This window comes from Dendrobium catenatum, unplaced genomic scaffold, assembly GCF_001605985.2.
Source record: "Dendrobium catenatum unplaced genomic scaffold, ASM160598v2 fragScaff_scaffold_621, whole genome shotgun sequence".
Classification (NCBI taxonomy): domain Eukaryota; kingdom Viridiplantae; phylum Streptophyta; class Magnoliopsida; order Asparagales; family Orchidaceae; genus Dendrobium; species Dendrobium catenatum.
The window spans coordinates 14,393,341-14,419,774 of NW_021319083.1; the positions used below are offsets into that span (position 1 = coordinate 14,393,341).

Below are 26,434 nucleotides of genomic sequence, written 5' to 3' on the forward strand. Positions count from 1 at the left end.
AATCTTTCAGCAAATGGTTGAACAAAATCTGTTAACTTTTACAATTTTTTGAGAATTTCTGTTAATCTTTCAAAGAAAACTTTAGATTGCCAAAGGTTGGTTGGCTTCTTCTCTCATAATTGGCCAACTTTTGTTAAGTTTTTCATTGCAAGTTGACTTTTCAAGTGTTTAGGTTCAAAAAAGTTCTGTTTCAGTGCTAAGAGGGAGAGAGAGAGAGAGAGGATTTTTTTTTTTGTTCTTTTTACCATCATTGGAGAAGATGATTAACAAATAATTAGAATTAAACTAATGATGATGATGATCATTTAATAATATATTATTTTCAGATAAGTTAGAATACCTTCTCTTAATCTTTAGAAAACTTTTGCCCTTTGAAATCATCGCCAACAAGCACTTGTTAATGGTTTCTGTCAACCTTCTGAAGAAATACAAGTGTTAGTTAAAAAATGATCTCAAATTGGTTATTAAATTGCCCACCAAAAGATAAGACAATACTGCTCTCTCCTGCCCATGCTGTCCTTCATTATCATCCTTAGAATCCAACATGAACAATACCGGTTATTGACTGGGGTTTACTATGCCTTGCTTCTGCCTTACTGGATGAATTATTCTGTGCGGATGCCAAACGCCGTTCAGAGCCCAATGAAATTGCTCCACATCATCTCCTACTTGGTACTGCGGCTCAGTACTGCTCGGTACCGAGCTCGGTACTGAGCTCGGTACTGGATGATGTGGCTGCACCTAATTCACCTCTGGATGATAAATTGTGTCCGATATTCGCTCATAATAATCTCTCCTTACTGTGAAGCTTACAAAAACAGAAGAAGCAAAACCTTTTTCTTTGTTAAGTTTTACTTCAGCTTTCTAAATTTGCAAATTCTCAAATTTTTTTAAGAAAAGATAGAAACTTAGAGGTTCTAATGGTTTGATGGTTTCAGCTATAAGACATGTTATAATCCTAATAGTTCTTTCATTCACTAGAAGATAAACTGATATGGACAAATAAAACTTTGTGCAAGCCAATGAAGAAACTGACAATTTTGCTGAAACAACTAGTTTTATTTTCATCAACATGCCTTACTTTAATAGAGAAAAAATGTATTTGATCTGATAACTAAACTGTTTTTAGCTTGTTTTCTAGTTATTATAGCAGAAATATGAGTTATTGTGGTAATTAAGTAAGAAATTAATGTTCAATTACTTATAATTAAGGTTTATTTTTCATTTGAAGACTCTAATTCTGAACTAAACTATATTTCTATCAAAGGCTGAAGTATGCTTGTGCAGGTGCAGGCTTGTTTGCTCAAGCTGAAGGTTCTCTTTGTTAAGTCTGCACTACTGAAACAAAATTTGACTAGCTATCAAGTTATGAGCAGATGATTCAATTTTTCGGTATTTAGACTTCGTTTGGGACGGCTTTCTTACTGCTTCTTAAAGAAGCTTCTAGTATTAAAATTTTAAATTTTGAACTATAAAGCCGCTTTAAGAAGTAGTAAGAAAGTCGTCTTAAATGAAGCCTTAATCAAATTGAAATGTTTATTATGTGGCATATAATGATCTGATTTGTGTATTGTTAGTAGAAAACTTCTTTAAACATAATTGAAATACACTGTTGAAATGTGAAACTAAGAGCTGTAGGCCTTGCTCTGAGCTTGAACTTCTAAAATGTGAATATAACTTATTTGCTCCTCATTATTTGAGCTTATTTATTGATTTTGTTGAATATAACTTGATTTATATTGGCCATTGTCCACTTAAAATAACATTTATCATTAATACATATACGAGTTACAAAGGATTGCCCTTACCTATATTGGGATAAGTCATGAAAACAGAACATATAATAGCTTGTCCTTGTGGCTATCACGTTGATGAGATGAAGAAAATTAATGAGTTAAAAGGAGAAAATCACCTTTTTTTTTTCTTTTTACTAGAGGTGAATGTGGGTGACCTTGAGGTGGTAGGCAAGATGATTAAGAAGGTGGAGCCCATTGAAGACAACAAATTAGTCATCTTCGATATGCAGTGATGACACAAATTGAAGGTAGAGTAACATAAGAAGGGATTGCGGTTTGTTGCATCTTGTTGGTCTGCGGAAGCAATTCCTCGCTGCGATCCCACGCTCGAATCTCCTAATCTGTCCGAAAAAAAAGAAAGGATAGCGCTCAACCTCATTGTCATTTCGAACATCACCGTAATCATCTCCAACCCTGACAACCTTCCTCCGTTACCTCCAAGCGCCTCCAATAGTAGTGTCACCCCCTATTGAGGTCCGTTTTGGTGAAGGAACTAGGATATCATTGATTCATAACATCATCATTAATGTCAAATAATTTGATTGTTGTTGTAGTTCACATTGACTTCACTTCTGTCGGTGCTTTCAACACCCTTTTGATCACTCTTCACATCTCCATTTTTTTTTATTTTTACTTCATCATTATATAAATCAACTAGTCCTCTCTCTTTTTTTTTATATCATTCTTGAAGTAGCTATCAAGTGATCTAGTTGAAGAACACTTGAAATCTTCTTCAAAAGAAACCCCTAATTTAAGCTCAAAATGTCACCATTTCATCTTTTTTACTTGGAATAAAGATAATGAGGTACTCATAGGAAAAACAACCTCTAAAGGCTCTCTACAAATCATAAAATTTCTATCTAAACAAACTAACTATTCTGTCAGAGTTCTAATTACTTGTAAGTACTATCTTTAAAAATAGTTCTATAAACTTATACTAATATACATTGAGTGCATCATTTTATAACCCATTAAGGATAGCTTAATATGATATTAGAGATCATTCATTAATTATGCTAATGAATATGGAAAAAAGGTTTACAAATAACATAGACAATATGATAGCATATCATCTTCTTATAGTGAAGTTAGCAGCAACCACTAGACAGGTACACTGAGGGTCCTCGTCCACAGTGGCGATATCTTTCCTTCTTCTTAACTTATGAAGTGATGCCATTTGATTAGGAATCCAACTTTGGCTATCTATGTATACAAGCTTATATGGGTGTAAGTGTAACAATCCAAACTCTTAACAATCGAGATATTATCTGTTTTGGCCTAAGATTCTCACGGTTTTGTCCTGTTGGTATAACTTCCCAGTAGGTTACCCATCCCAGAATTGCTCCGGGATGAACAAATGTGGATTTTCTTACGAAAATTTCAGTCATTACACCAAAAGGCATATCGATGTTTAAGAGTTAGCTTTCTTTTTATTTAAGGGGTTTCACAGTAACTTACTATACTGTCAGTAAGTGAGTCAAGCTGAATCGTGAACCAGCTCAGAATCGGCTCGATAAATAGCTCGTGAATCTATCTTGATGAGTTAACGAGCCAAATTTGAGTCTACCCCTACTCGACTCGTTAGCTCCTTAGCTGTTCGTTTAAAAAATAGTAATATACAATATACTTCAAAATACTAATATTTAGAGTTTTAACTTTTAAGTATAAAGTTATTGAAAATGTTTGAATATTATATTTCACTCTCTTATATTACTATGATTCTTTATTATTTTTCTTATAGTTTTTCATTCTTTTTATCATTTTATTATAGTAATTGCTTAAATAATAACATTCTCTCTTTCATAATAAACGGGTGCTGGCTTGAACTCATTGAATAAAGTTCATGCTCGATTAATTAATCAAACTCAAGATCAAGTTAAGAGTGACTCAATTTCGGCTTGACTCTTTTCCTCGACTACAAACTTCGATCTAAAATCTATTTCAATAAATCAAAATTTTTATTATTTTTAGTTCTGATTCAAGATATCTCTCCATAACAATCTACTTATTATTACTTAAGTGGGACTAATACATTGCATTCAAGATGCCTTGAGATTTTTTTGGTAATGTTTGGCAAAGATCATCTATAATTTGTTAATGATTTCCTATGTAAAGATAATGATTAAGAATATTAATTATATATTAGAGTTAATTAATATAATTATCCTATTTATTGATTGGTATTAAATTATAATTATATTTTTAAGCTTTTCTTGGGGGAATGAAAATTTTAGTTTACTATATATATAATATTAAGTGATGGTCAAAATTCTAAGTATAATTAATTAATTATATATTATATTCATTACAAAATAAATTTTCATCCAAGAAAAATTTCAGTGGGATATATTCTGATATGAATAGTATTTTAAAACAATTTGTTCTTTCCACTTATAGGTTTGAGGATGATCAGATCTCAAATATAAGCAATCAAATTTCTATATTTTAGTCTCTAATATTTTTGAGTTTAGTCTGTCACTAATTATTTATTTGCAAATATGCCCATTTATTCTTCAAATTTTCTTGTTAGTGCTACCCACTATTCCCTTATATCAACTATGAAGTCCCAAAATCAATTATAAATTACATAAGAAATTATTATGGCTCTTTGATTGACTAAAAAAGAAATATCAGTTTAAATGGAAAACAATGTAAAAGGAATATTTTTTTGAGTTATTTGGATATATAAGTGTAAAGTAAATTCAGTTTAATGTTTTTTTTTTCGTTTGGTTTGAAGTTAAATGAATGTAATGTAAAGTTTGAAAATAGTGATGATCGATTGGCGGTGGCGGCGGCGAAAGTCGAAAGCAGAAGGTGGTGACCAATAGCGGGTAGCGCGGCGGCAACGACGGTTGCCGGTGGCGGGTGGAGATGGCGCCGTTGAAGATAGTAACTGGAGGTGGTGGTCAACAACGGTAGTGGTGACTGACGACAGTCGATAATGGTGGTGGGTCTGGCAAGTGTTGCGCCGGTGGCTGGCAATGGTTGGCGATGATAAAACAAACTTGCTTTTGGTGTAAATAAATTTTGCTCAAAACTGTGCTAGTTTGCCTTACCTAGAAATTGAACTAGAATGATTCATACTATATTTACTTTATTTTATTTTGTATTCCTTTTTCATCTAACTAAATATTAAAATTTTCAAAACCTCAACATTTGAAATACTTTACACCTAATTTGACAGGGTTATAACTCTAACACCTATTTCAAAATAAATACCAAGTGTAATGCATGACATGCAATGCATAGCTGCCTAAATATTTTTCTCAGAAAATTATTGATGCTACTGGTTTTAGCTTTCAGTAACTTTTGTTATTTATATTGAAAATTATTCATATTTTTATTTTGGTTTGTCTTGAGAAGTTTAATCAGACTATGGGTGAAATTGAAAGAGTATCATGCAGAATTCACAGATTTTTTTTTAAATAAAATTTTACTAAAATTATTGAACATTCATCAAAATTGATATTCTAACAAAATTTTAAGATATAATCTTTATATCTTAATATTAAAATCTTGATCTACATTACATTGAGTTTTAAAAATGTTGCATCTATTTTAAACATAGGAGAAATTATTATGTGCAAAGTTTGAATATACTTCGGACTCCAATAAAAACGTGACACTTATCTTTGTGCACATTGTGTAGAGGATATCAAAAGTTGTGAGATGGTAGACGACCAATTTGGTCATTTTTTAATAGGAGGGTGGATAAGGCGAATTAATGGAGGGATTTATGTTAGAGGTTGATGATTGAAGCACATCTAATGTTGTTTTTTGGTAGATATCAACCAACACCAATGTTAGCATGTGTCATATGACTACTAACAAGGAACATATATGTGTTGGTTTATACTTGATAGTGGGTGTCGAGTGTTAGTCAATAATTAGCCACAAGCGATGACCTAGAAGGAGGTGGGCTCCGAAATCTTCGTGTCCTTTTTAATTTAGTAGAAATATAGACTATTCCAATATTTTAAGATGTTCTCATCCTTTCTACTAGACTTCCATCTCCTTAATCGGATGATGCGAACATGTAACCTTGATATCTTTTCATAATTTTGGGCATATCGACAAGTCAACAAAGTTAGAATTGTACATTCTTAGACTCAATGGATTCGTCTAATCAAAACACTATTTCAACTACAAACATACAAAATGCCTTAAAAAATTTCGATTATACTTTTAAATGCTTGATTTATGCTTATTTGGCCTAGCATTCACATCATTTTGGCCATATTCATCTAGATTCATTGAATCAAACTATATCTACTAAACTTGTTGAATTCAAAACCAGTATGGCTATGAAATAAATTTCTATATCTTAAATGTTCAAAGGATAAAAGGTCATATAATGAATATATTTATCTTTAAGAAGAACTTATAACTATTTGCTGCCAAGCATTCTGCATAAGCATTGTTAGAGTATATGATTGAAGCCTAATGTTTTTTTTTTTTTGTGAAGCAATACATGCTTCAACTATTATAAATCAGAGTTTTAGATTTTGTTTGCGACGGTTTTTTATTACTTCTTGAAGTAACTAAAAAGTTACTTCAAATAGTAAAAAAGCCATCCCAAATGAAGCCTTAAATTTAAGCTTTATTTGAGACAACTTTCTTATTGCTTTCTAAATTAACTTTTTAGTATAAATTTTTTAAAAATTTTATACTTGTTGCGTCCAGGTGTATTCGCGGCGGTAGAGAAATATAAAGTTTAATGTCTTAGCATTGTACGAAAATCTGGCACGCAATCAGATAAAAGAGAGGGTGTGTCATCCACTAGAGACAGCAAGATTTTTACGTGAAAAACCCCTAAAAAGGGAAAAAATCACGGGACTAGCTCAGTTTAAATGAATCCACTAGTATTGTAGTTGATTACAAATGAGGTCCTTCCTCGAGGGAAGGCCTTAGCTTGATGTATATCTTTTAGAGTGCATTACATGGTGAGAATACATAGCATCATTATTTATGTGTTTGTTTGGTTTGAAGGAATGTAGTCGGTGTGCGACGTAAGTCAGAAAGACCGTAGTCGGCGGGCGACAGAGGTCGGATGGACTGTAGTCGGCGGGCGACATAAGTCGGAAGGACCATTGTTGGCGGGTGATGAAGGCCGGAAGGACCGTAGTTGGCGGGCGACGTTAGTCAGAAGGACTGTTGTCGGCAGGCGACGGAGGCCAGAAGGACTGTAGTCGGTGGGCGACGTTAGTCAGAAGGACTGTTGTCTGGCGATAGAGGCCAGAAAGACGTCGTCAGGTAGACATCCAGCAATGGAGAGAAATCCAACATCATATATATGTCTAATGAAAGTCCGACAATAGGCAGAAGTCCGACATCGGGTAGAAACTTAGCGACGAGCGGAGGTCCGGCGTCGGGTAGAAGTCTGACGTCAGTTGGAGGCCGAGGAGAATTATGACGTTAGATGGTATTCGGACAGAACTCCGGCGTCACTTGGAGGTCGGACGAAATTCTGGCGTCACTTGGAGGTCGGGCGGAATTCTGGCGTCACTTGGACAGAATTCCTGCGGCAGTAGTCGAGGAGTTCTTCCCTCCTATCCTTCTTTCCTTCTCCTTCTTCTCTTGCTTCTGCCCCCTCACAAGAGAAATGAGAGGTCTATTTATAGATTTATAGAGTGGCATGACCTGTAAATAGGTGAGAGATCAGGGGCGAATCGGGAGTGGTTTGAATGGACGACTGATATTGAATCCCTTGATCGTGGGCCATTCAGCAGACATTTGAAGGTCTTAATGATTTCAGAATTCGACGATCTCGGGCTCATTGGATTTGTCTCGTCGAGTCGCTCGATTAGACTATAAGATCGTTGTGTTTGGAAACCGTTTGATAACTCAATTTGTGGTTTGAACCTTCCAACAGCTCTTTGGGTCCTTGATTTGGACTCATTTGGGCTCGGATTGAGTCGATTTTGGTATCGTTGGGTTCGTATTTTCGAGACGATCAGTTCGACATTAAGTTTACAGAAATCGGAGTTCAGATGATCCCGGATTTAATTTTTGAAGTTTCCAACTTGATTTTTGCCTCGAGATTCGTGCCCGATCAAGATAATTTTTTGATACCGTACAATACTAAAAACTAATTTAGAAAATAGTAAGAAAGTTGTCCCAAAAGAAACCTTAATATTTTATAAAAGTTAAGAAAAATACATTGGATGGATAGATAATTTACATTTATACCACATGATTCTTTTATATTTACATATCAAATCTCTAAACTTTACTTTTTTTACTTATGCAGCACTCAGGTGTCAAAAATATATATACATAATTACATAAAAAGATTTTTTTTTTTTTTTTTCAGAAAAACTTCATATTAGGGAAGCCCAATTAACAGTAGAAATTATTTTAATCAAACCAAAAATAAACATGAAATTCTCATTAATTTCACATAGCATCACTCACTAAGTCAACTCAAGTGCACATAGTTCCAACAAATAAAACTACAATTACAATTCTACCACACTTTTTTACCAAAATAAAAATATAATATCAAGCATATATATATATATATAGTAGCTTAAACATACAGTTACTTCTTGAAGAAGCCCTCTGCTACGTTAACGTAATCTCCAAATCCACCAAAGCCGCCAGATGACTTATGCTCTTCAGGAGTTGACTGTTCAACTGGATCAGTTGACTTTTCTTTGGGAGTTGACTTCTCCTCATGAGGAGGTGGAGGATGAGCGGGCTTCTGATCTGAAGAGTGAAACTGATGAAGATAACCTTGCGCTTTATCTACATAGCTTCCATAGCCCTTCTCTTTGAGCTTTCCATATTCAGAGGCGGCGTCGAGGACGTCTTCGCTGGCCTCAGCCACCTTCGGCTTATCGAGGGCGCCGCCGTCATGGCTGACGGCGGATCTGGCGGCGTCAGCCAGTACCTTTGCGCTTGAGAAGAGATCGGAGGAGGAGGATTTGTGGTGGATGGAATCAGTTGGGGTTTCTGTTCTTTCAGGGTCTGTGGCCATGGCTAGGATAGAAGGTGGAGAGGAGAAAAGACTTTGATGAATGATGAGGGTGGGAGGAGGAGAAGTCTTCGCTTCGTTATATAGGAAGATAAATGTTTATAATTACATAAATATCACATACTTTTTTATGTTTATATATTTAATAATTAAAGTTAATATTTATTTAAGGATTTAGATATTATAAAAATAATATAAAAATTATGTATTAAATATGTAAATATATAAGAATTGTATGATATATATGTAAATTATTCATATAATTTTAGAGAATAATAAAATTATTTTTTAGATGCAAGAGAATATCTGAATTTTTGTATGGCATTATTTTACTTGCAATTAAAATAATTTTTTAAAATAGTAATTATATGATTTAATTTTTATTTATTTATATATCGAATATTTTATAAAAAAAATTAATTTTTTTTATTTTTATAATATCAATAATTGTAGAATGCGTGTTGGTTTGGTTGCCACTCATAATTTATGTGGACCAGTTTTTATTTTATATTTTTGGATGATTTGGCCACTTGAAGGTGAAATCATACTTTATTATTTTGGTCTCTCATTTAAATAAAAAATAAATAAATTTGTGATGTAGAATGGGAGATTTAATAATGGCCGTTGGGGAGTTGAATATTCTTCACTGGGCAAGCTGAGCTTCTAGAATGTCCCTTTTCCCTTGTGTCGGCAGATTTTTAATTATCTATTTATATGATATGGCATCAAAGTCTTAGAGATATAATTTGCCTTTCCATGATATAATTCCTCAAAATATTGGTAAAGCGCATATAATACCCTAAAAGTAGGCATTATAGGACATCTATGCAGAACTAATAAGTCATTCATTTAGCTTTTATATAACTATATGCTTAATTTGGTTGATGGCGAGTACAATTGAAAACCCTCCAACCCATGCTCGTAATAGACCTGCAAGTATTTAAAGATAATAGAAATAGCAGATAGAAAACTTAGAAAGCTTCATTGATGGAGAGAGCTATCTCCAAAGGCATAAAATACTCTGGTTCGAATACAGTGTTTATATAGAGCTGAGGGAAGGAGACGGTTGGAGAAGCAGAGGTCGTTGGCAACAGTCTGCCAGGTCAGACTAGTGCTCTGGACCGTGAAGTGGAAAATGATTATGGTAAGTGGCCGTTTGTTGTGCTAACAGCCCCCCTCAAAGTGACCGTTGGCTTGCCGAATGGTCAGTTTGGATCTGAGCTCGGTGAATCGGGCTGTCGGAAGAGCTTTGGTGAGTATGTCAGCTGGTTGATCGGAGGAGCTGATATGAGAGACCTCAATGTTGCGATGTTTGATGTGATCACTGATGAAATGGTGATCGATCTCAATATGCTTCGTCCGAGCGTGGAATACAAGGTTGTGCGCGAGAGCAATCGCAGAGATGCTGTTACAGTAGATCGGCGTTGGTTGAAGCTGAGGTATTTGGAAATCTTGCAGTAAGCGGCGCAGCCAGAGTACATCTATGGTTGCTGCGGCGAGCGATCTGTACTTAGCCTCTGTGGAGGATTTCGCCACTATTGTTTGCTTTTTCACACTCCAGGAAATTAGATTGCCCGCGAGAAATGTGCAAAATCCTGAAATAGATTTGCAGTCGGATGTGTCCGATGCCCAGTCGGCGTCGCTGTAGGATGTAAGTGTCAGGTCGCCGGTGGAGAAGGGGATGCCATAGTTTTGGGTGCCCTGAATGTATTTGAGGAGATGCTTTAAGGTTTGAAAATCTTTGAGGGTGGGAGCGTGCATATGCTGGCAGACTACGTTTGTGACGAATGCAATGTCCGGTCGAGTGACCGTCAGGTACTGCAGAGAGCCTGCCAACTGACGATATAGAGTTGGTTCACCAAATAATGGATTGTCTGGAGATGATCTGAAGCATTTGGGTGAAAGCGGGGTTGCTACGGGTTTGCATAGATCGAATCCAGAGGCATGAAGGAGCTCACGGGCGTAATGAGACTGTTGCAGAAAGAGGCTGGACTTTGTATGGTCGATCTGAATGCCGAGAAAGAGACTGGCAGAGCCCATTTGTTTGAGCGCAAAGTTCTGTTGTAGCTGAAGCAGAAGCTTCTGAATTGTGGGTGGATGGTTTCCTGTTAAGAGCAAGTCATCTACATAGATGAGCAGATAGAGCTCGGTAGTGGCAGAGTGATACGTTAGCAAAGATGGATCAGACTTGCTGAATTGGAATCCGAAGCGAAGCAGGAAATCCATGAGCTTTTGAAACCACTGCCTCGGACCTTGCTTGAGGCCATAGATGGCCTTTTTCAGCTTGCATACATGATGGGGGTGATCAGTATCTATGAAACCTGGCGGTTGTTGCATATACACTTCCTCGTTGAGCTCACCATGGAGGAATGCGTTGGCTATGTCGAACTGGAGAGTGGGCCAGTTTTTGTGCAGGGCAATGATGAGGAAGACGCGGATCGTCGGCATTTTAGCTACAGGACTGAACGTGTCCTTATAGTTGATGCCATATTGCTGAGTATATCCCTGGGCGACTAACCGCGCCTTGTGACGATCGACTGTGCTGTCTGGATGTTTCTTGAGCCGGTAAGTCCATTTATAGCCTAGGACTGGAGCGTTAACAGGAGGTGGTGATAACTGCCATGTGCCTTGTTTGATGAGGGTTGAGATTTCCTCAGACATTGCATCATGCCAGTGAGGCATTTTGAGCGCTTGCGTGTATGAGGATGAGGTGATGGACATATCTCTTACAACAAGTAAATCGAATATCTTTTTGGGTTTTAAATGTCCTGTTTAAAGGCGTGTTGTCATAGGATGATAATGGGCAAGGGGTGGAGGTGGTGCAGGGGTTTTGTTTGTGGAGAAGTTGATGTGGAATGCGATGATGAAGAGAGGATGTGGGTAGCTTGTTGATGAGGTAATTAGTAGTTTGGATGGCTTCAGCCCAAAATGTAGGTGGTAGACTTGCTGTATGGAGAAGAGCTCGTGCGGTGTCTAATAGATGACGATGTTTCCTCTCGGAAACTCCGTTTTGTTCGGGTGTGTAGGGGCAGCTGAGCTCGTGTCTGATGCCGTGATCGAAGAGAAATTGTTTGAATGTAGAGCTAACGTATTCTTCTCCCCCATCGGAGCGGAGAGCTTGAATTTTAGATTGGAAATGAGTGTTGATTAGATTAGTTAGATGTTTAAATTTGAGTAGCATTTCATTTTTGCTGTGCATTATATAGAGACAGCAGTATCAAATGATGTCATCAATGAATATTGCGTAGTATCTATAGTGTCACAACCCAACCGGACCGGGACGGATCCCGCTCGCATCGGGTCGCGACGGAGCCATTGAAATCCAGGATCTAGCTTTGGAATTTGCTTTATACTTTCTTCCAAATATCGTATAGACAGAAAAACACAGTGCTACTATAAACATCCAAATACAGAACAGTTCATCTATCTTTTCTTTTATCAAAATAATCATATACAGATACAGTTCATGGCTGCAGACAAAAAGAACAGAACAGAACAGAAAAGTCATGACTGTATAAAAATTAAAAATACAAAATACCTAATCACAGATCAGACTCTGAACTTCTAGTCCAAGACCTCCTTCCCTTTCCCAGAATCTGAAAACCACGCAGAAAATAAGGATGAGCTAACAGCTTAGCAAGACACCACTCACCCATCCAAATCATCAGAAATTCACATAAGAAAATACATCAGAAAATAGCCGTACGGAAATCATAGAAAAGACAGAACATATACTTGACCAATCAGAAATCAAACAACTGATACAGAAAACTGAAGTCATTTCAAGTCAGAGTTCAGAACAAATATTATAAAGCTTTCATGTCACAGAGCAGACGGAATCGTATGGAATAACCAGAATCGTCATATTAGATCATTCGTAAAATAAGAACAGATTGTCAGATATCAAACATCAGATTCTCTGACCCTGACAGAATCTCAACTGATTCTGGCTCCTTATGCCTCCATTCCCAGACACTGACAGAATCTCAACGGATTCTGGCCCCTTATGCCTCCCTTTGTGCTTATAGCACCAGAACAGAACAGAACATATATTCGGAATTCCGGAACAAAACTTATTTTTAGATTTCAGAGCTCATTTCAGATTTTCCTGACACAGACAGAATCTCAAAGGATCCTGGCCCCTTATAACTCCCTTTTGATAGCATACAAACACTTTAATTCATTTAATGTATCAATTCAAAAAAATTAGAATTCATACGAAAAATCAGTGGCATAACGACAGTATACAGAATTTACACAAAATTCACAGATTCAGAAATTTACCAAATTACCACAGAATATCCACAACAACATTATAAGATTTTTACTGTACTGAAGTAACATTTTTCAACATCCTGATAACTTGCAAATCAATTAAAATGCTGCAGAATCCAAAATATATGGTAAAAATCTTCCAGAAAATAATCAAAACGTGCACAATTATCATTTCAGAAACATACCAAAAGTTACGCGGTAAAATCTTTGTCATAAGAAAATAACACCAAAAATTCGCTAACGGAAACAAAATTCGGAACAGAAAAGTTGTCAAAATCTCATTTCTGTAAATTGAGAAAGGCGGAATGTGCCTTACCTCGAGTCGGTTAACTTTCCCAACTACGGAGATCGACGAAAACTAGTCGAAGTCGCCCAAAAATCCACTATTCTTCTTTTCCCTTCGTTTTTCTCTCCTGGGCTTTCTCTCTCTTCAAAATCGACACTATTTAGATATTTATTAAGCAGGATCGTCCTTGACGATGTTCCCGATCGTCCCGGGACGATCTCCTCTGGACCAGAGAGTGAAGCAGATCGTCCAGACGAAATTAAATGCCAATTTCGTCGTCAAGGGACGAAACTCTCAGGTTCAGTTCGTCCCGACGGTTCGTCCCGACTGTTCCAGATTATTAAACATATATAATTTGATAGAAATAAAATAAATATAATTTAAATAAAAAGTAATAATATACATGATGTGATATTTTATTATAAAATGTGAATCAAAATTATTGTTTTAAAATTAAAATTGATGGTCTCATTATATGCTACTAGTCAATCTTTCAATAGCTAAAATCAAAATTAAAATTAAAATTAAATCCAACTCTTAGATTATGGTAAAGCCATAAAAAATTATTTTTCTTTTAATATTTTTTCTAAATATAAAAATTATTATCTATGAATAAGAATAATATAAGTTATAACACTAATTGAATGAAAAAAAAAACATTATGTTAAAATATTTTAATATAATATCACAGCTTGAAAGCCATTAGATCTGCTTCGTAATTATATTGCACTAATTTGAAAATAAATTTAGTTGATTCTAAATTTATTTTGATTTAAATTGATTGGTTGAAGAATAATTTACTAAAAATTTTGAAATGATAGAGACAAAAAAGTTTATTCAAATTTTAGAAATATTAAATTTTATAATACAAATAAATATAAGATAATTTAAGCATAAAATTTTCAAATTATATATCCCTATACAAAGTTTTTTTTTTTAAAATCATTGAGAATGAAATTGTAAACCCACCTTTTGGGTAATTACAAACGCACCCCCGGCCCAAGTTTTCGAATCTTCCTTAAAGAGCGAAAGTGTAAATAACGATTGTTGGGGACTTAGTTCGCCAAAAAGCCACAGCCATTTTTCAAAAAGAGAAAATAACAAACGAACCTTTGGCCCTTATCATCTTTGAAGAACGATGCTTTCATCCCGTTCATCTTCTGTAGCTCTCCATGACCATCTTTCTCCCCCAATCTCACAGAGAATATGGAAATCAAACGGGAGACGCTTCAAAGCTTCTGATTCCTCTAAATCAACCTTTGTTCTTTCGTCAATGCGCACTCGGCTTCCTCTGTTATCTCAAGCACTTACTGTGGCGATTCCTATTGCTACCTCCATTTCCGTTCTTCTGTGGACTACTCCAGGTATAACAGGATTGCTTCAATACTTTTTTCCCCGATTTCTGAGTTTTTAGCTGTCTTCTTTTTGGAACACCGGCAAGTTTAGGGCAAGCTTCTTTCACTTGCTTATATTATTATATTAATGTGTTTGATTCATCGTAATGTTTCTTCAATAATGTATTGTTATTTAGAATGACCTGATAAAGGTAATTAAGCTGAAAATCGAGAGAAGTGGAATAAAGAGAGCTGTTTGTGCGAAGAAACCTTTCATTTCATTTTATACTCTCACATCTATAAGAGATACAGTAACCTGCTTTATATACAAGGCATAGCATAGGATGATAGGAAAGGACATAGTTTGTTTTTGATGAAGGGTACATATGGATTTGGTGGTTTTGGATGGATGGATGGATGATTACTACTGCAGTGGTAGTGGACTTCAGGACAGATTTTTTATAATGGCTGCATGTTGTTTTCACATGATCATATTCCCGCAAGGTGGAGGTCGAAGCATGGATGGACAACTTGTCTCGTAAATATTGAAAGCATGTGATGGAGAATGCTTTTATACAAATGTTCACAAGTTGATCAGGAGCGATGTGATCAAGAGAGATTTATTTGGATTTGATGTAGTCTCTGATGCAATGATAGTCTATTTCGACATGCTTTGTGCAAGTATGGAAGACAAGATTGTTTGTTAGGAGCATTGCTGAAATGTTATCACAATATAGTGTTGTTGTTGAAGGTTGTGGAATGTCTAGCTCTTGAAGCAGTCTGCCGTATGATATCTGTAACTGCAGTAATGAGCGCTCTCAATTTTTGGCTTCAATTAATGAGCATGCTATAGTAGTTGCTTCTTGACACACAAGGAAATGAAGGATTTGCTTAAGTATGTGTAGAAACATATAATTGACTTTTGGTCATGCGGGTCTCTTGTTCCGTCAAAGTTTGAGTTGGTTTAAACATGTTGTTGCATTTGTATATGGGTAGGCCGAAGGTGATTGTGCCCTTTATGTAGTGAAGAAGACATTTGAGAAGATGATGATGGACATTGAGAGGTACATGCATGTCCTATCACAACTTGTTTCCAGCAAGAGAAAGACTAGGTCTAGTGGCGGTAAGATATTTAAGTAATTCCCACAAGATGATGATAGTGAGTGGGATTGTTGAAAAACGATTCAAGGAGCCCGTTATAGGTGATCTAGCTACTATCGAGTTTTGAATGGGCTTGGAATTCGACATACTGAGTCAATGAAGAATTTTTTGTGCATATGATGATTGGTTGAGATGAAATACATAAGTGGTGGGTAAGACCTGTTGTCAGAGGAAGTGAGAAATGCTACCAAGGTGATGCATGTTGAATTGGTTCTATAGTTTTTGAAGAAGCTCATTGATGACACTGGTGTTATTATCACTTAGTAGAATATCATCTACATAAATTAGGATGTATATTGTGATGTTGAGAATCCAAGTTGTAGAGAGTCAGTAAAGGTGGTGAACCACTATTGTGGCTCGTGCTTGAGGTTGTATATGACCTTCTATAAAAGACATGTGATTTGAATGTTTTGGGTTGTGAAAACTTGGTGGTTGGTCCATTTAGTCTTTCTCATTTAGGGTGATGTGGGGAAAATCATCGAAAGCATCCAAATGTATGAGTTAGCAATTGTGGGATAGAATTGCTGTAGGTGATGGGTTTGAAGGTTATAGTGAAGCCATTGCCAAGTTCTTGTTTAAAATCTTGTGCGAAAAGTGCTTTGTTTCAAGAAACCATACTATTCGAGTTGTACTTGACTTTCAAAATCCATTTGTTACCATTAATATTTTGATGTGGAGAGGGGGTACTAGTAACCAAGTGATATGCACCTCTAATGCATTTCTTGATGCATGATTTTTCGCTATTTCTCCTTTTTGACAATAGATGAGTAGTAGGTAGGATCACTCGAGGTGCAATGATGGTGTAGGTTGAGTATTTTATTTGATTTAAGGTGACCGGTTTTTGAGTGGGTTTGCATTGGGTGTCTGGTGGGAGTGTTGAGGGTGGGGGAGCAGGAGCCAAGGGTAATGGAGCTTGATGGTAAGTGAGATGTAGGGTGGATGAGTAGTGGATGTGGGATGTTGTGTTTGAAGAGGCAGCTAAGGCATGAGAAGATGTGGCGTTATAGTTTGTTGTTGTATATGGTAGGAATTGGGCAACTATGTTGAGGTTAGAGGGATCATGTTTTTGAAAATTTCTATCATGTTTTGAAGTGTATAAATTCAGAAGTTATTGCTGATTTTGTTCTCAAGGGAAAGACTCGATGGTAACGAGAATAACCTTTAGTTAAAGAAACACAATATTTGTATCCATTAAGTGAAATGATCAGAGACAATCCTCATACATCAGAATGCATAAGTTCAAGAAGTTTATAACTAAGTGACTGGGATGTAGAAATTGAAAAATTATGACTCATTGTTATATGTCATGAGTTACAAAATAGGGTGTTGGGGAAAGTATATATTGTCGGGTTGCTTTTAGTTATAGTAGATAAAATGGAGATGTTGGATTGGCCTAGTCTACGGTGCCACAAGTCCATGGTCAATAGAGTGGAGACAAAAGTTAGGTTCTTAAGTTGAGATATATTTGAAGCAATGTTTAAAATTGCTCAATTGGGTATTGAGGTGTTTTTCATTTGTGAGACGTGACGTAAGCCTCAAGGTGTTTTGAGGCGTAAGCCTTAAAATTAGAAAATTGCATTAATTCAAAATAAATATATTTTTTGCATAATAATCGAATAATATATTAAAAGTGAACATAAAAAAATAAATTACCATATATATGAAACACAAACAATGCATAAAATATACATTAACAAGTAAACTGTGTAAGATTGAATTAAAATTCAAACATTACAATAATAAAATAACATAAAAAATAGTTCAGTTGAAAATTCTATCTTTCCCAATAAAACGTAGTTCATTAACTTTTATGGGCAAATCTGGCTACAAAAATAATCAAATTCACATGCAAATTCTCAAAAAAGTGTAGATTCAACATTTAAGGTAGTAAAACAAGAGCTTTCTGATGACATATGCAAGCTCCAACAGAAAAAAGGAAAAAAAAAAAAAAAAAAACTAAGGGCTATTCACAACACACGAGTTCTTGAAATTGATGTGCACCTCAGCAACGAGCAAACTCTCGTTGTTCGAATAGGAAGAACGTCTTTGAACATTCCTGACTTTCGATCAAACAAAGCAGGTCGTCGAATAGTAGACGAACATGGAATGTCTTCTAAGAAGGTGTTGTGCAGTAGACGAATTCAAACATCATACGTAGTTGAACAGTAGACAAAGTCAAATTGGAACTAAGAGGCGAAGAAGATGGTGTGGTGCATAAGACGAATTCGAACAGGAACGATGAGGTATAAACGCTGCTTGACATTAGGTTTAGGTTTTTAAATCATTTTATTTCATGTTATTTCGAGGCAAACACCTCACACAATTGAGGTGAAGCACGCCTCAATGTGTGCCTTAGTAGAATCAAGACGTATGCCTCACATAACGGGTTCAATCATCCACTTCGACGCGCTGGCGTAGAGGAGAGCCTTTGATTGCACAATTTTAAACCATGATTTGAAGTAAATAAATGGGCTAAATAGAGACCTTTGTGGCTAGGCCTCGATATTAGGAGGTGATTAGTATTTGATTCCTTTATTTGGTAGCTATTGGCATCTAAGAAAATGAAACAAGCATTGCCATTATTATGGCATTGGACTGAAAGATGATTGTAGCGAATATTTGAAATGTGGAGAAATTAGAGAGAAGGATCTTACTAGTTGGCATGGGTAGGATGTCGGTGTTAGCAGTTATAATTGAGGGAGTGATTGTTGCCCAAAGTAACCTATTGGTAGCCTTTATATGCTGTAGGATTGTTCTATTATGGCATCATATTTAATATGTGATGTTGTACCCATATCAAGATACCAGTTTGTTGAGGGTTGGGACAAAATAATACTCAGAGCTTTATGGTTGTTATTGTCAATTAAAGGAGAAGAGGCCTTGCCTCCCCTGGAACCATATAAGGTTAAACGGCCTAATTTGTAGGGACCATGAGGTGTGTGACCACAGTTAGGATAGAATTGAAGAGTGTCGGGTGCCTTCTGCCTTAGGTTATTGCTGTCATTATAGGATGTTCAATGATTTGAAGGAGTTGCAGGTTGCGAGCAATTTCTGTGCTGAGATTGTTTCTTCACTATATAGGAGGGAGTAAAGATCTTCTAGACTTAGAGATTGTAATTTTGTTTGAATGGCCATTTTGAAGGCTTGATTAGCGAAGGGCAGACCATGGAGTGTGTACTGGATAATGTTCTTTCTTTTAACTGTTACATAGTCTGACATTAGCTGCAAGTTATTTTGGCAGCACGTAGATGGCATCAAAATAAATCTTTTATGAAATTATTATTTAATAATGCGAACTAGTTAAGTAATGTAACATTGTAATGTAACATTATGACTGTATTTAGTTCAACTACTAATACTATGTAATGTTATCTTGTTAGTAGCATATTTAAATAGTAATTCTGTAAATTTCAATTAAATTTTATTTTGATGACATGTAGATGTAAGTCATATTCGTTTATATATAAGTTCCATAAATATCATTTATATTTTATTTTGATGACAATTTATCAGAAGTCCATCATAATTTTCATTTTTTTTATCATACTTGAATATACACTTCCCATTTTTGAAGTTGGTAGTCTAACATTTCACTTTTGAGGAGATTATTTAATTGTCTGCAATGTATATTTGATTGTGATTAAAGTAATAACATTAGGAAATGCCTAAAGGCGCAACTTGAATTTCTTATTATGAAAGAGCCCTTGAACTTAGTTCTATTTTCAGGATTTATGGTTCTAAAATATCATGAGTTACCTAAAATAGATCTTATAGTATTAATTAGATATTGCTCTTCATAGACTAACATCATTTAATGGGGTTATGTAGGATTATTTTTTCCACTGGTAAAGAAGATGTCTTTTACAAATTTTACTGTTTTAGGTTTCATTTGGGACGATTTTTTTATTGCGCTAGAAAGCTGCTTTAGAAAGCAATAAGAAAGTCGTCCCAAACGAAACCTTAATCACGAGAGATTAGAATGACATTTTTATCGTACATCCAGCAAAATAGGAAAAAGCCAACTAACTCTTTTAATTGCTTTGAAAATTATGTGATTTAGATAAGTCTCGTATCTATTCATATCTAAATGCCAAGCTATTTGATTGCTAATATAAATAATGAAAAAAAGCATAATCATAATTAATCACTATAAATACAATTGCAGTGTTTAAATATGATAAAACTAAATTAACATTACACTTTATTGATAACAAGATATCTCAATAACATTAATATCTAAATAATACTAATATTCAAATAACATCTAACCAAACCTTATTTTTCAAAATGAGAGTATTTCATGCAGTTCATGACACTTTTAAATTTTATTTTTCAAAAGTACCCTTATTCCACACCTCATTTCGTGAATTTTACATTATGATTTTAACTGTGGAACTATTTTTTATTATATTCGAGTAGTTATGGGACTAAAATTGACACTTTTAAATATTCTGAGACTAAAATAGTTCCCGCACAAATAGTCTAGGAAACATGTTTACCATTTCCTCTATTTTTAGATATAAGCAGCCTAATTGTTCCACATAACCATGTGAGCGGAAATGAGGAAAATGAATTTCTTAATTATTTCAGTGAATGCTGGGTTTCTCTCGGGGTTTACTGGGCTTGAGTCTGTTCCAGGCCCTCAGCTACCAGAGATTGATTTCCTCAAGAAATGGAATGGTGTGCTACGTCATCTCTCTGATTTTGGTAAATTGGTTTACATTTTTCATTTTAGTTTTCAGTGCTTGATAAAGACTGGATTCCTGCTTCTTTAAGATGAGAATCAGAAGAAGTATGCAGAGTTTGATTCAAGGTTTAAACAATCAACTGTGCTCAAGGAACTATTGGAGAAATCAAAGTTGAATAAGGAAAGGTAACTCTCATTAACTACTCATTCCTCCCGTTGGAAGTCATCAAGAAAATCTGTTAAACAATAGTTAATGTGTATATTAGTTTTTCAAGTATTATTTAATTTGCAATGATTATGCAATTGTCTTCATTTGTCATGCATATAGCTATTATAAGATATGAAGTAGACTAAGGCTTCATTTGGAACGGCTTTCTTACTATTTTTTAAAGCAGCTTTTTACTTCAAAAATTTTAATTTTTTAACTAAAAAGCCACTTTAAGAAGCAATAAGAAAGCCATCCCAAATGAAGCCTCCTTATAAGAATATTTTATTTGATCATGAAATATAGTAAGACTTTTTCCTGGCATGGCACTGAAGTTGATTTGTCACTCTTGACCGTGACTCTATTCTTCCTCTTTATTTTTTAGAACTTGTATTTTTTATCTTGAGACATTCAGCCATCTTTGATTCCCACACTAATATAGATACAACAACAACAACAACAACAACAACAACATCAAGCCTTTATTCCACTACGTGGGGTCGGCTACATGAATCCTTTTTCTCCATTGTGTCCTATTAAAGGTCAAATTCTCGTTTTCAGATTTTTCTCTTCTCAACAATATAGATATAAAAAAATTTCATGATTTTCACTTCGTTTGCCCTACTTGCCATGAAAGCCACTAGGAGGCCTTCAAGAGGCATTTCTCAGTTTTGAAGTTGGTACTCTTAATATCGATGCATCAAATTTCAGATTTTTCATTGTTAAATCTTTTTTTTATCAAGTTATATTGTTTGTGATAATACAGTGTGTTAGTTCATCATCAGCTACAATAGAAATGCTTAGCTAAAGAATTAGAGCATGTCAGTACCCATCATCACTTGAGCAGTATGCATTAAGGCTTCTAGCTTGGAAAGGCTTTCTTATTTCTTTCTAAAATTATTTTTTAGTACAAAAATTTTTTGAAATAAAAAATTTCATAGTAGAAAGCTGCTTTAGAAAGCAGTAAGAAAATCATCCCAAATGAAAATTTAAGTCTGTTAATTTGACTTTGAATTTCAGAACACTAAAAAATTAAATTAAATTTTTATTCTGATTTAAATTAACACTCGAATTCATCAGTAAAGCCTATATTGAGTCAAAATTTAATTAATTCAGGCTTGGACAGATCAAATTAGCTCGAGATCTTCTCATGATATACATGCATATAGATTTGAATAAGGCTTCGTTTGGGACGGTTTTCTTACTACTTCTTAAATAAGTTTTTTAGTATAAAAATTAGAACTTATGTTCTAGAAAGCTACTTTGAGAAGTTGTAAGAAAGCTGTCCCAAACGAAGCTTAAATCTATACATACATTCATGTATATGTCTATATTTGTACTCACAGATACATACATTAAAGCTTCTATATGCATGCATTATCTACTTGTATGGATCCTTACATGTATGCCAGGCCAAAATTTCATTTGGGACAGCTTTTTTATTGCTTAATAAGACGGCTTTTTAGTATAAAAATTTCTTGAACTAAATTTTTTTGTGTACTAAGAAGTTGCTTTAAAAAGCAGTAAAAAAGTCAGGCTTCGTTTGGGATTATTGCTTTCTAGTATAAATTTTGTTGAACTAGAAATTTTTGTACTAGAAAATTACTTTAGAAAGCATTAAGAAAGCCGTCCCGAACGAAGCCTAAGAATTTATCTCACCAGTTTGAAAATAAACCGAAAATCAAGTCAAATTTTAGCTTGGATTGAACTTAATGAGCCATATTTGACCTGAATCAAGATATGATAGATTTAATTTGACTGTAACAAGCCCAGATCCAATATCATATCAGCTCAGGAACAACTTGCTAACTCATCTATCATATTAAATGTTTTTCACTGTGGAAATTGCAGGAATAAAAGGGAAATCCAGGACAAATACTGCCTTAGAGGTGCTGAATGGGGTGTAGGTGACTGCTCCACCCAAGGAATGACAGCAGAAGAAAGAGACTCTTTCATTGAAACATTGAAGAAGAAAATCAAGGAATGAACAGTAAGTACATATAAATGCAAAAGCCATCTTTACCAATTAGGGGAGAAAGAGTATATATATCTAACATTTTTCATTTAGGTTGTAAGGTAAGAATAACCATTTATTGGATTCATTAAGATCCTCATAAAGCCCTTCAGCTTGACTATAACTGATTGCTTTGTTGCAATTTTCTTTATGTAATAAATTTTTATTGTTTTCCTTTATGATCACAAATCTCCCTTTCTACATATAGGAAGAATGATTGAATTCATCACTAGCTGCCATTTGACATTCCCAATTCACTATCATGCATTGTCTATCAATATTTGGCATTTGCTAGCCACCAAAAAAATTCAAAGCTAGACTTTTTAGCATCAATGTCTCCTCATATAGCGAAAATATCTAATCATATCATCGATTGTTCTGCGACATTTGATATCACTAAGTGATCATAGTTCAACACTTATAAATTTCTAATATTTGCTAGCTATCGACATCCAATGTCTTCAGTTCATCTATAATGAGAATTATCAAACATATAATTAATAGTCGCCCGTATTTCCAATTTGGCATTGGATAGTCGCTCGCTTTTTAGTCACTTTTCTCCCCCACCCCCCTAAAGAGAAAAAATAAGGTAGCCATCGAACGTTTTTGCCTAAAATCTAACATTTATAGTCGATTCTCATCCATCTCATGCTAATTTTCAACATTTGTTAGCCATCTATGATTAATACCAACCTTCTTTGTTATTTGTCTCATTTGTTATCCATCGATGCTCGTTAAATGATCAATCCCAGTGTTAATCAAGTACCTTCATATGATGTCTATCTTTCATATTAGTTGATTGCCCCTTTTATAAAAAGAGTGATTGGGAAGATTAATCACCATCGCCTAATGATCACTTATGCATCTTAAAACTCTTACTTCCACCATTAAAAAATATATTTCCAAATTCATATATAATATCACCTTAAGCACATCCTTCATAATATATGACTAAAATAAGTAGAGTCATTTTACCTAATCTAAACCCATCATTTTTTCTTTCTTATTTGAAAATTTTACATTAAAGATCTCATATCTCATGAATTGATATCAAGTATTATTCCAAGCAATAAAACTTTTTGAAATTAGTAAAAAAATATTTGTCATATGTTAATATACTTTTGACAAATTTTTTGAACAATATATTTTTATAAAAATTTGATCATTGGTTTGATAGATTTAACTTACATGGAAATTATTCTGTGCAGAGTCCAAACGGAAAGAACCGTTTGGATTACTACTTATTCACAGAGTATTTATTGAATATTTATTATTTATTTATAAATATTTAGTAAATATATAGCAAATCAATAATATTCAGTAAATACTCAATAAATACTCAGCGAATACTCAACAAATACTCAGCAAATACTTATAACTGAGTATTTGCTAAGTATTTACAAATAAATAATAAATACTCAGAATACACAGCAAATCCCGACAGTTCTTTCTGTCCGGACTCCGCACAAAATAATTTCTTCTCTCGAAAACTCATATATTTTTAACTAGGAATATCTTATAGTTGTTCAAGACTTATACCCCTGACTTCATTGGAGATAATTACACATAAAAGCAACAACTCTACTAAGAGGCACCCAAAATCTCTTAAGTGGAAGCTATAATCACCCAAACATTTTCTTCACCTTCCCTGTCATAAATTGTCCTAATTTTTCTGTCTTAAATACCAAATAAGAATATTAGTAAATAGAGGCGTGGAAAATAATTGAGAATTAATTTATTATAAAATTAAATTTGGATTCTTACTTAAAAAATAATGATAAAAAAATCCATAATGCTCTGTACATCATTGGGACCGTATCCGACAGTATTACAAAGCCAGCGCACGATAGCAAATTACAACGCTCAGCAGCCACTAGCCGCCCCGAATCAGAATCCCGTGCACAAACAAATAAAAAAAATCAAAAGAACACGACTTTATAACCCTTGCATTTATTGCCGGCCATCATTCCAAAGCAGTACCGACGCATTCAAAACAAATCGTACTAATCAAACCGTCTAACCGCGTTGCATAAGATTTACGTTATTCGAGTCAGGCGTCGCACTCCCGTTTGAAATAGCGAGTCGTCGAATGCGAAGCGAGGGAGGTGGGTTCGAACCTTTTTTTCCCTCACTTTCCTCCCTCGCTCGCTCGCTTCTTCTGAGATTTCTCCTATTGCTTTCGTCTGAATCTTCCCAGAAGGAAGCAAAAAACGTAGAATTCGAGTTCTTCGATCGAAGTTATCGTCCGCAGTTGATTCAATTACTCCATTCTTTTCTTCTGTTCGTCCTTTCCGCTTTTTCTCGTTCTTTAATCGGTGCGAGGGTTAGTGACGGCGATCCATTCTGTTTGATATTTGGTTTTGTTATATTCGATCAGAGAATCGATGATTTGATTAGCGTTGGAGCAATTCGATGGGAATTTGGGGGTTGTTTTCGTGTTGTAGATCGTAGCAGTGTTGAGTTACTGTATTATTATTGCTCTCTTATGGTTTGATTTTAAATAGGGTTGGGTTGTGGTGTGTTACCAATTGTGTTTGGTTTAGGGAGTAGATTGATGCCCGGAATCCTTGGGTTGGGTGTAGGTGCAGATGGATTCGGGCGGGAATGATGCTAAGATGTGTAATGGGGATATCGCTGTGGTTTCTAAGGAAAGGGCGGATAAGGGGGATGAGGAAGACGTGGAGGCAAGCTCACTTTTGTCATCGGCGTTGAAGAAAGGAGGGATGAAGGGGAGGAGACAGAGGAGCAGGAGGAAGAAAGTCCGGTGGAATGATTGTAATGGCAACAAGCTTGTAGAAGTTATGGAATTCCAGCCAAGGTTTGAGCAATTATCCTTAACTCCTTTTTTTTGCTATTCTTTCCAGCTTTTGTTCTACTTGATTTTGCGGTGAATATCTCATATATGTTGCTAGTATGATAAATTTAATTTTGCGTGTGTTTTTATTTTTACGTGAGCTGATTGTATTTTATCACTTTGCACATAAACATGAACTCGTTTTTTTACATTTCTTTTGCTGCTTGATAGTTTTGTGGCTATGAAGCAGATTCATTTTTGTTGTTTGCTTATGCCATCGAAGTCTTGTGAAAAGTTGCAAGTCTACTTTTCAAATTTTTACGTTTTTTGTGTCTTGTAATTTACCTTCATTTGTGCTTAATGCAGTACTGATTTTCATATCATGGATTCTGCTGTGAGATAAAGAAATCTTTCAATGCAATGCACGAGGTCATAACTTTATTATAACCCTGGAATTCAACTCTTAGAGATTATATTGATTTGTTAATTGTTTGTTTACCTACTCGCTAGCTCATATGACTGAGTACCCGTTGCTGGCCTCCCATCCTACCCTAAGTATTCCTTGTTAATGATCTCTCAAACTTCTCCCCAATCGCCTTATCTTTTTTATTCTCAATTGCCACATCATCACCCCCAAGGTTGCACAAGATCTATGTTCTTATATATATTTTTTTTCAAGTGATATTGATTCAAGGGCCAAACCAGAAAACCACTCATCCTGATAGTTCCAGTTCTTGTTCTTCCATATGGGAGGCACTATTTCTCTCGTGATCTTCTTAAATAAGTTCTTCTTTGAAAGAATAACTTGGCATCTTGGACTAATATGGCTGGAAATTCAAATTCCATATCATTAAGTTTATCAATTTAATTTTATTGAAGATTCTAATTACTAATGCTTTGCTTTTT

At 34.9% G+C, this 26,434-nt stretch overlaps 2 protein-coding genes across 12 annotated transcripts in view; one reads left to right on the forward strand and one right to left on the reverse strand.

Annotated features, from left to right (window-relative positions):
• Positions 1-4,121: 4,121 nt before the first annotated feature.
• The window catches only part of LOC110115934, a 41,295-nt gene continuing 18,982 nt past the window's right edge, over positions 4,122-26,434 (forward strand). For 7 of the 11 annotated variants that reach the window (XR_002305404.2, XR_003700846.1, XR_003700849.1 and 4 more), the window contains exons 1-5: positions 14,277-14,697; positions 20,419-20,508; positions 20,605-20,701; positions 22,572-22,710; positions 25,317-25,552. Coding sequence is in view for 1 of the 11 variants with exons in the window: in XM_028695173.1 (XP_028551006.1) it covers positions 14,472-14,697; positions 20,419-20,508; positions 20,605-20,701; positions 22,572-22,707 (549 nt within the window). In the remaining 10 variants the exon portion in view is untranslated. Of the gene's footprint in view, positions 4,813-14,276; positions 14,698-20,418; positions 20,509-20,604; positions 20,702-22,571; positions 22,914-25,316; positions 25,553-26,434 lie in introns of those variants that run through there. The other 4 variants (XR_003700852.1, XR_003700853.1, XR_003700854.1 and 1 more) reach the window with 3 other exon arrangements.
• LOC110115935 (nodulin-related protein 1-like) lies at positions 8,136-8,838 on the reverse strand. The gene has a single exon (XM_020849349.2). The coding sequence runs from the start codon at positions 8,773-8,775 to the stop codon at positions 8,338-8,340; it is 438 nt and encodes a 145-aa protein (XP_020705008.1). The 5' UTR covers positions 8,776-8,838; the 3' UTR covers positions 8,136-8,337.

Bases quoted from the DNA above. Each gene is read 5' to 3' on its own strand.
- LOC110115935 (XM_020849349.2), bottom strand. From the start codon at position 8,775: ATGGCCACAGACCCTGAAAGAACAGAAACCCCAACTGATTCCATCCAC.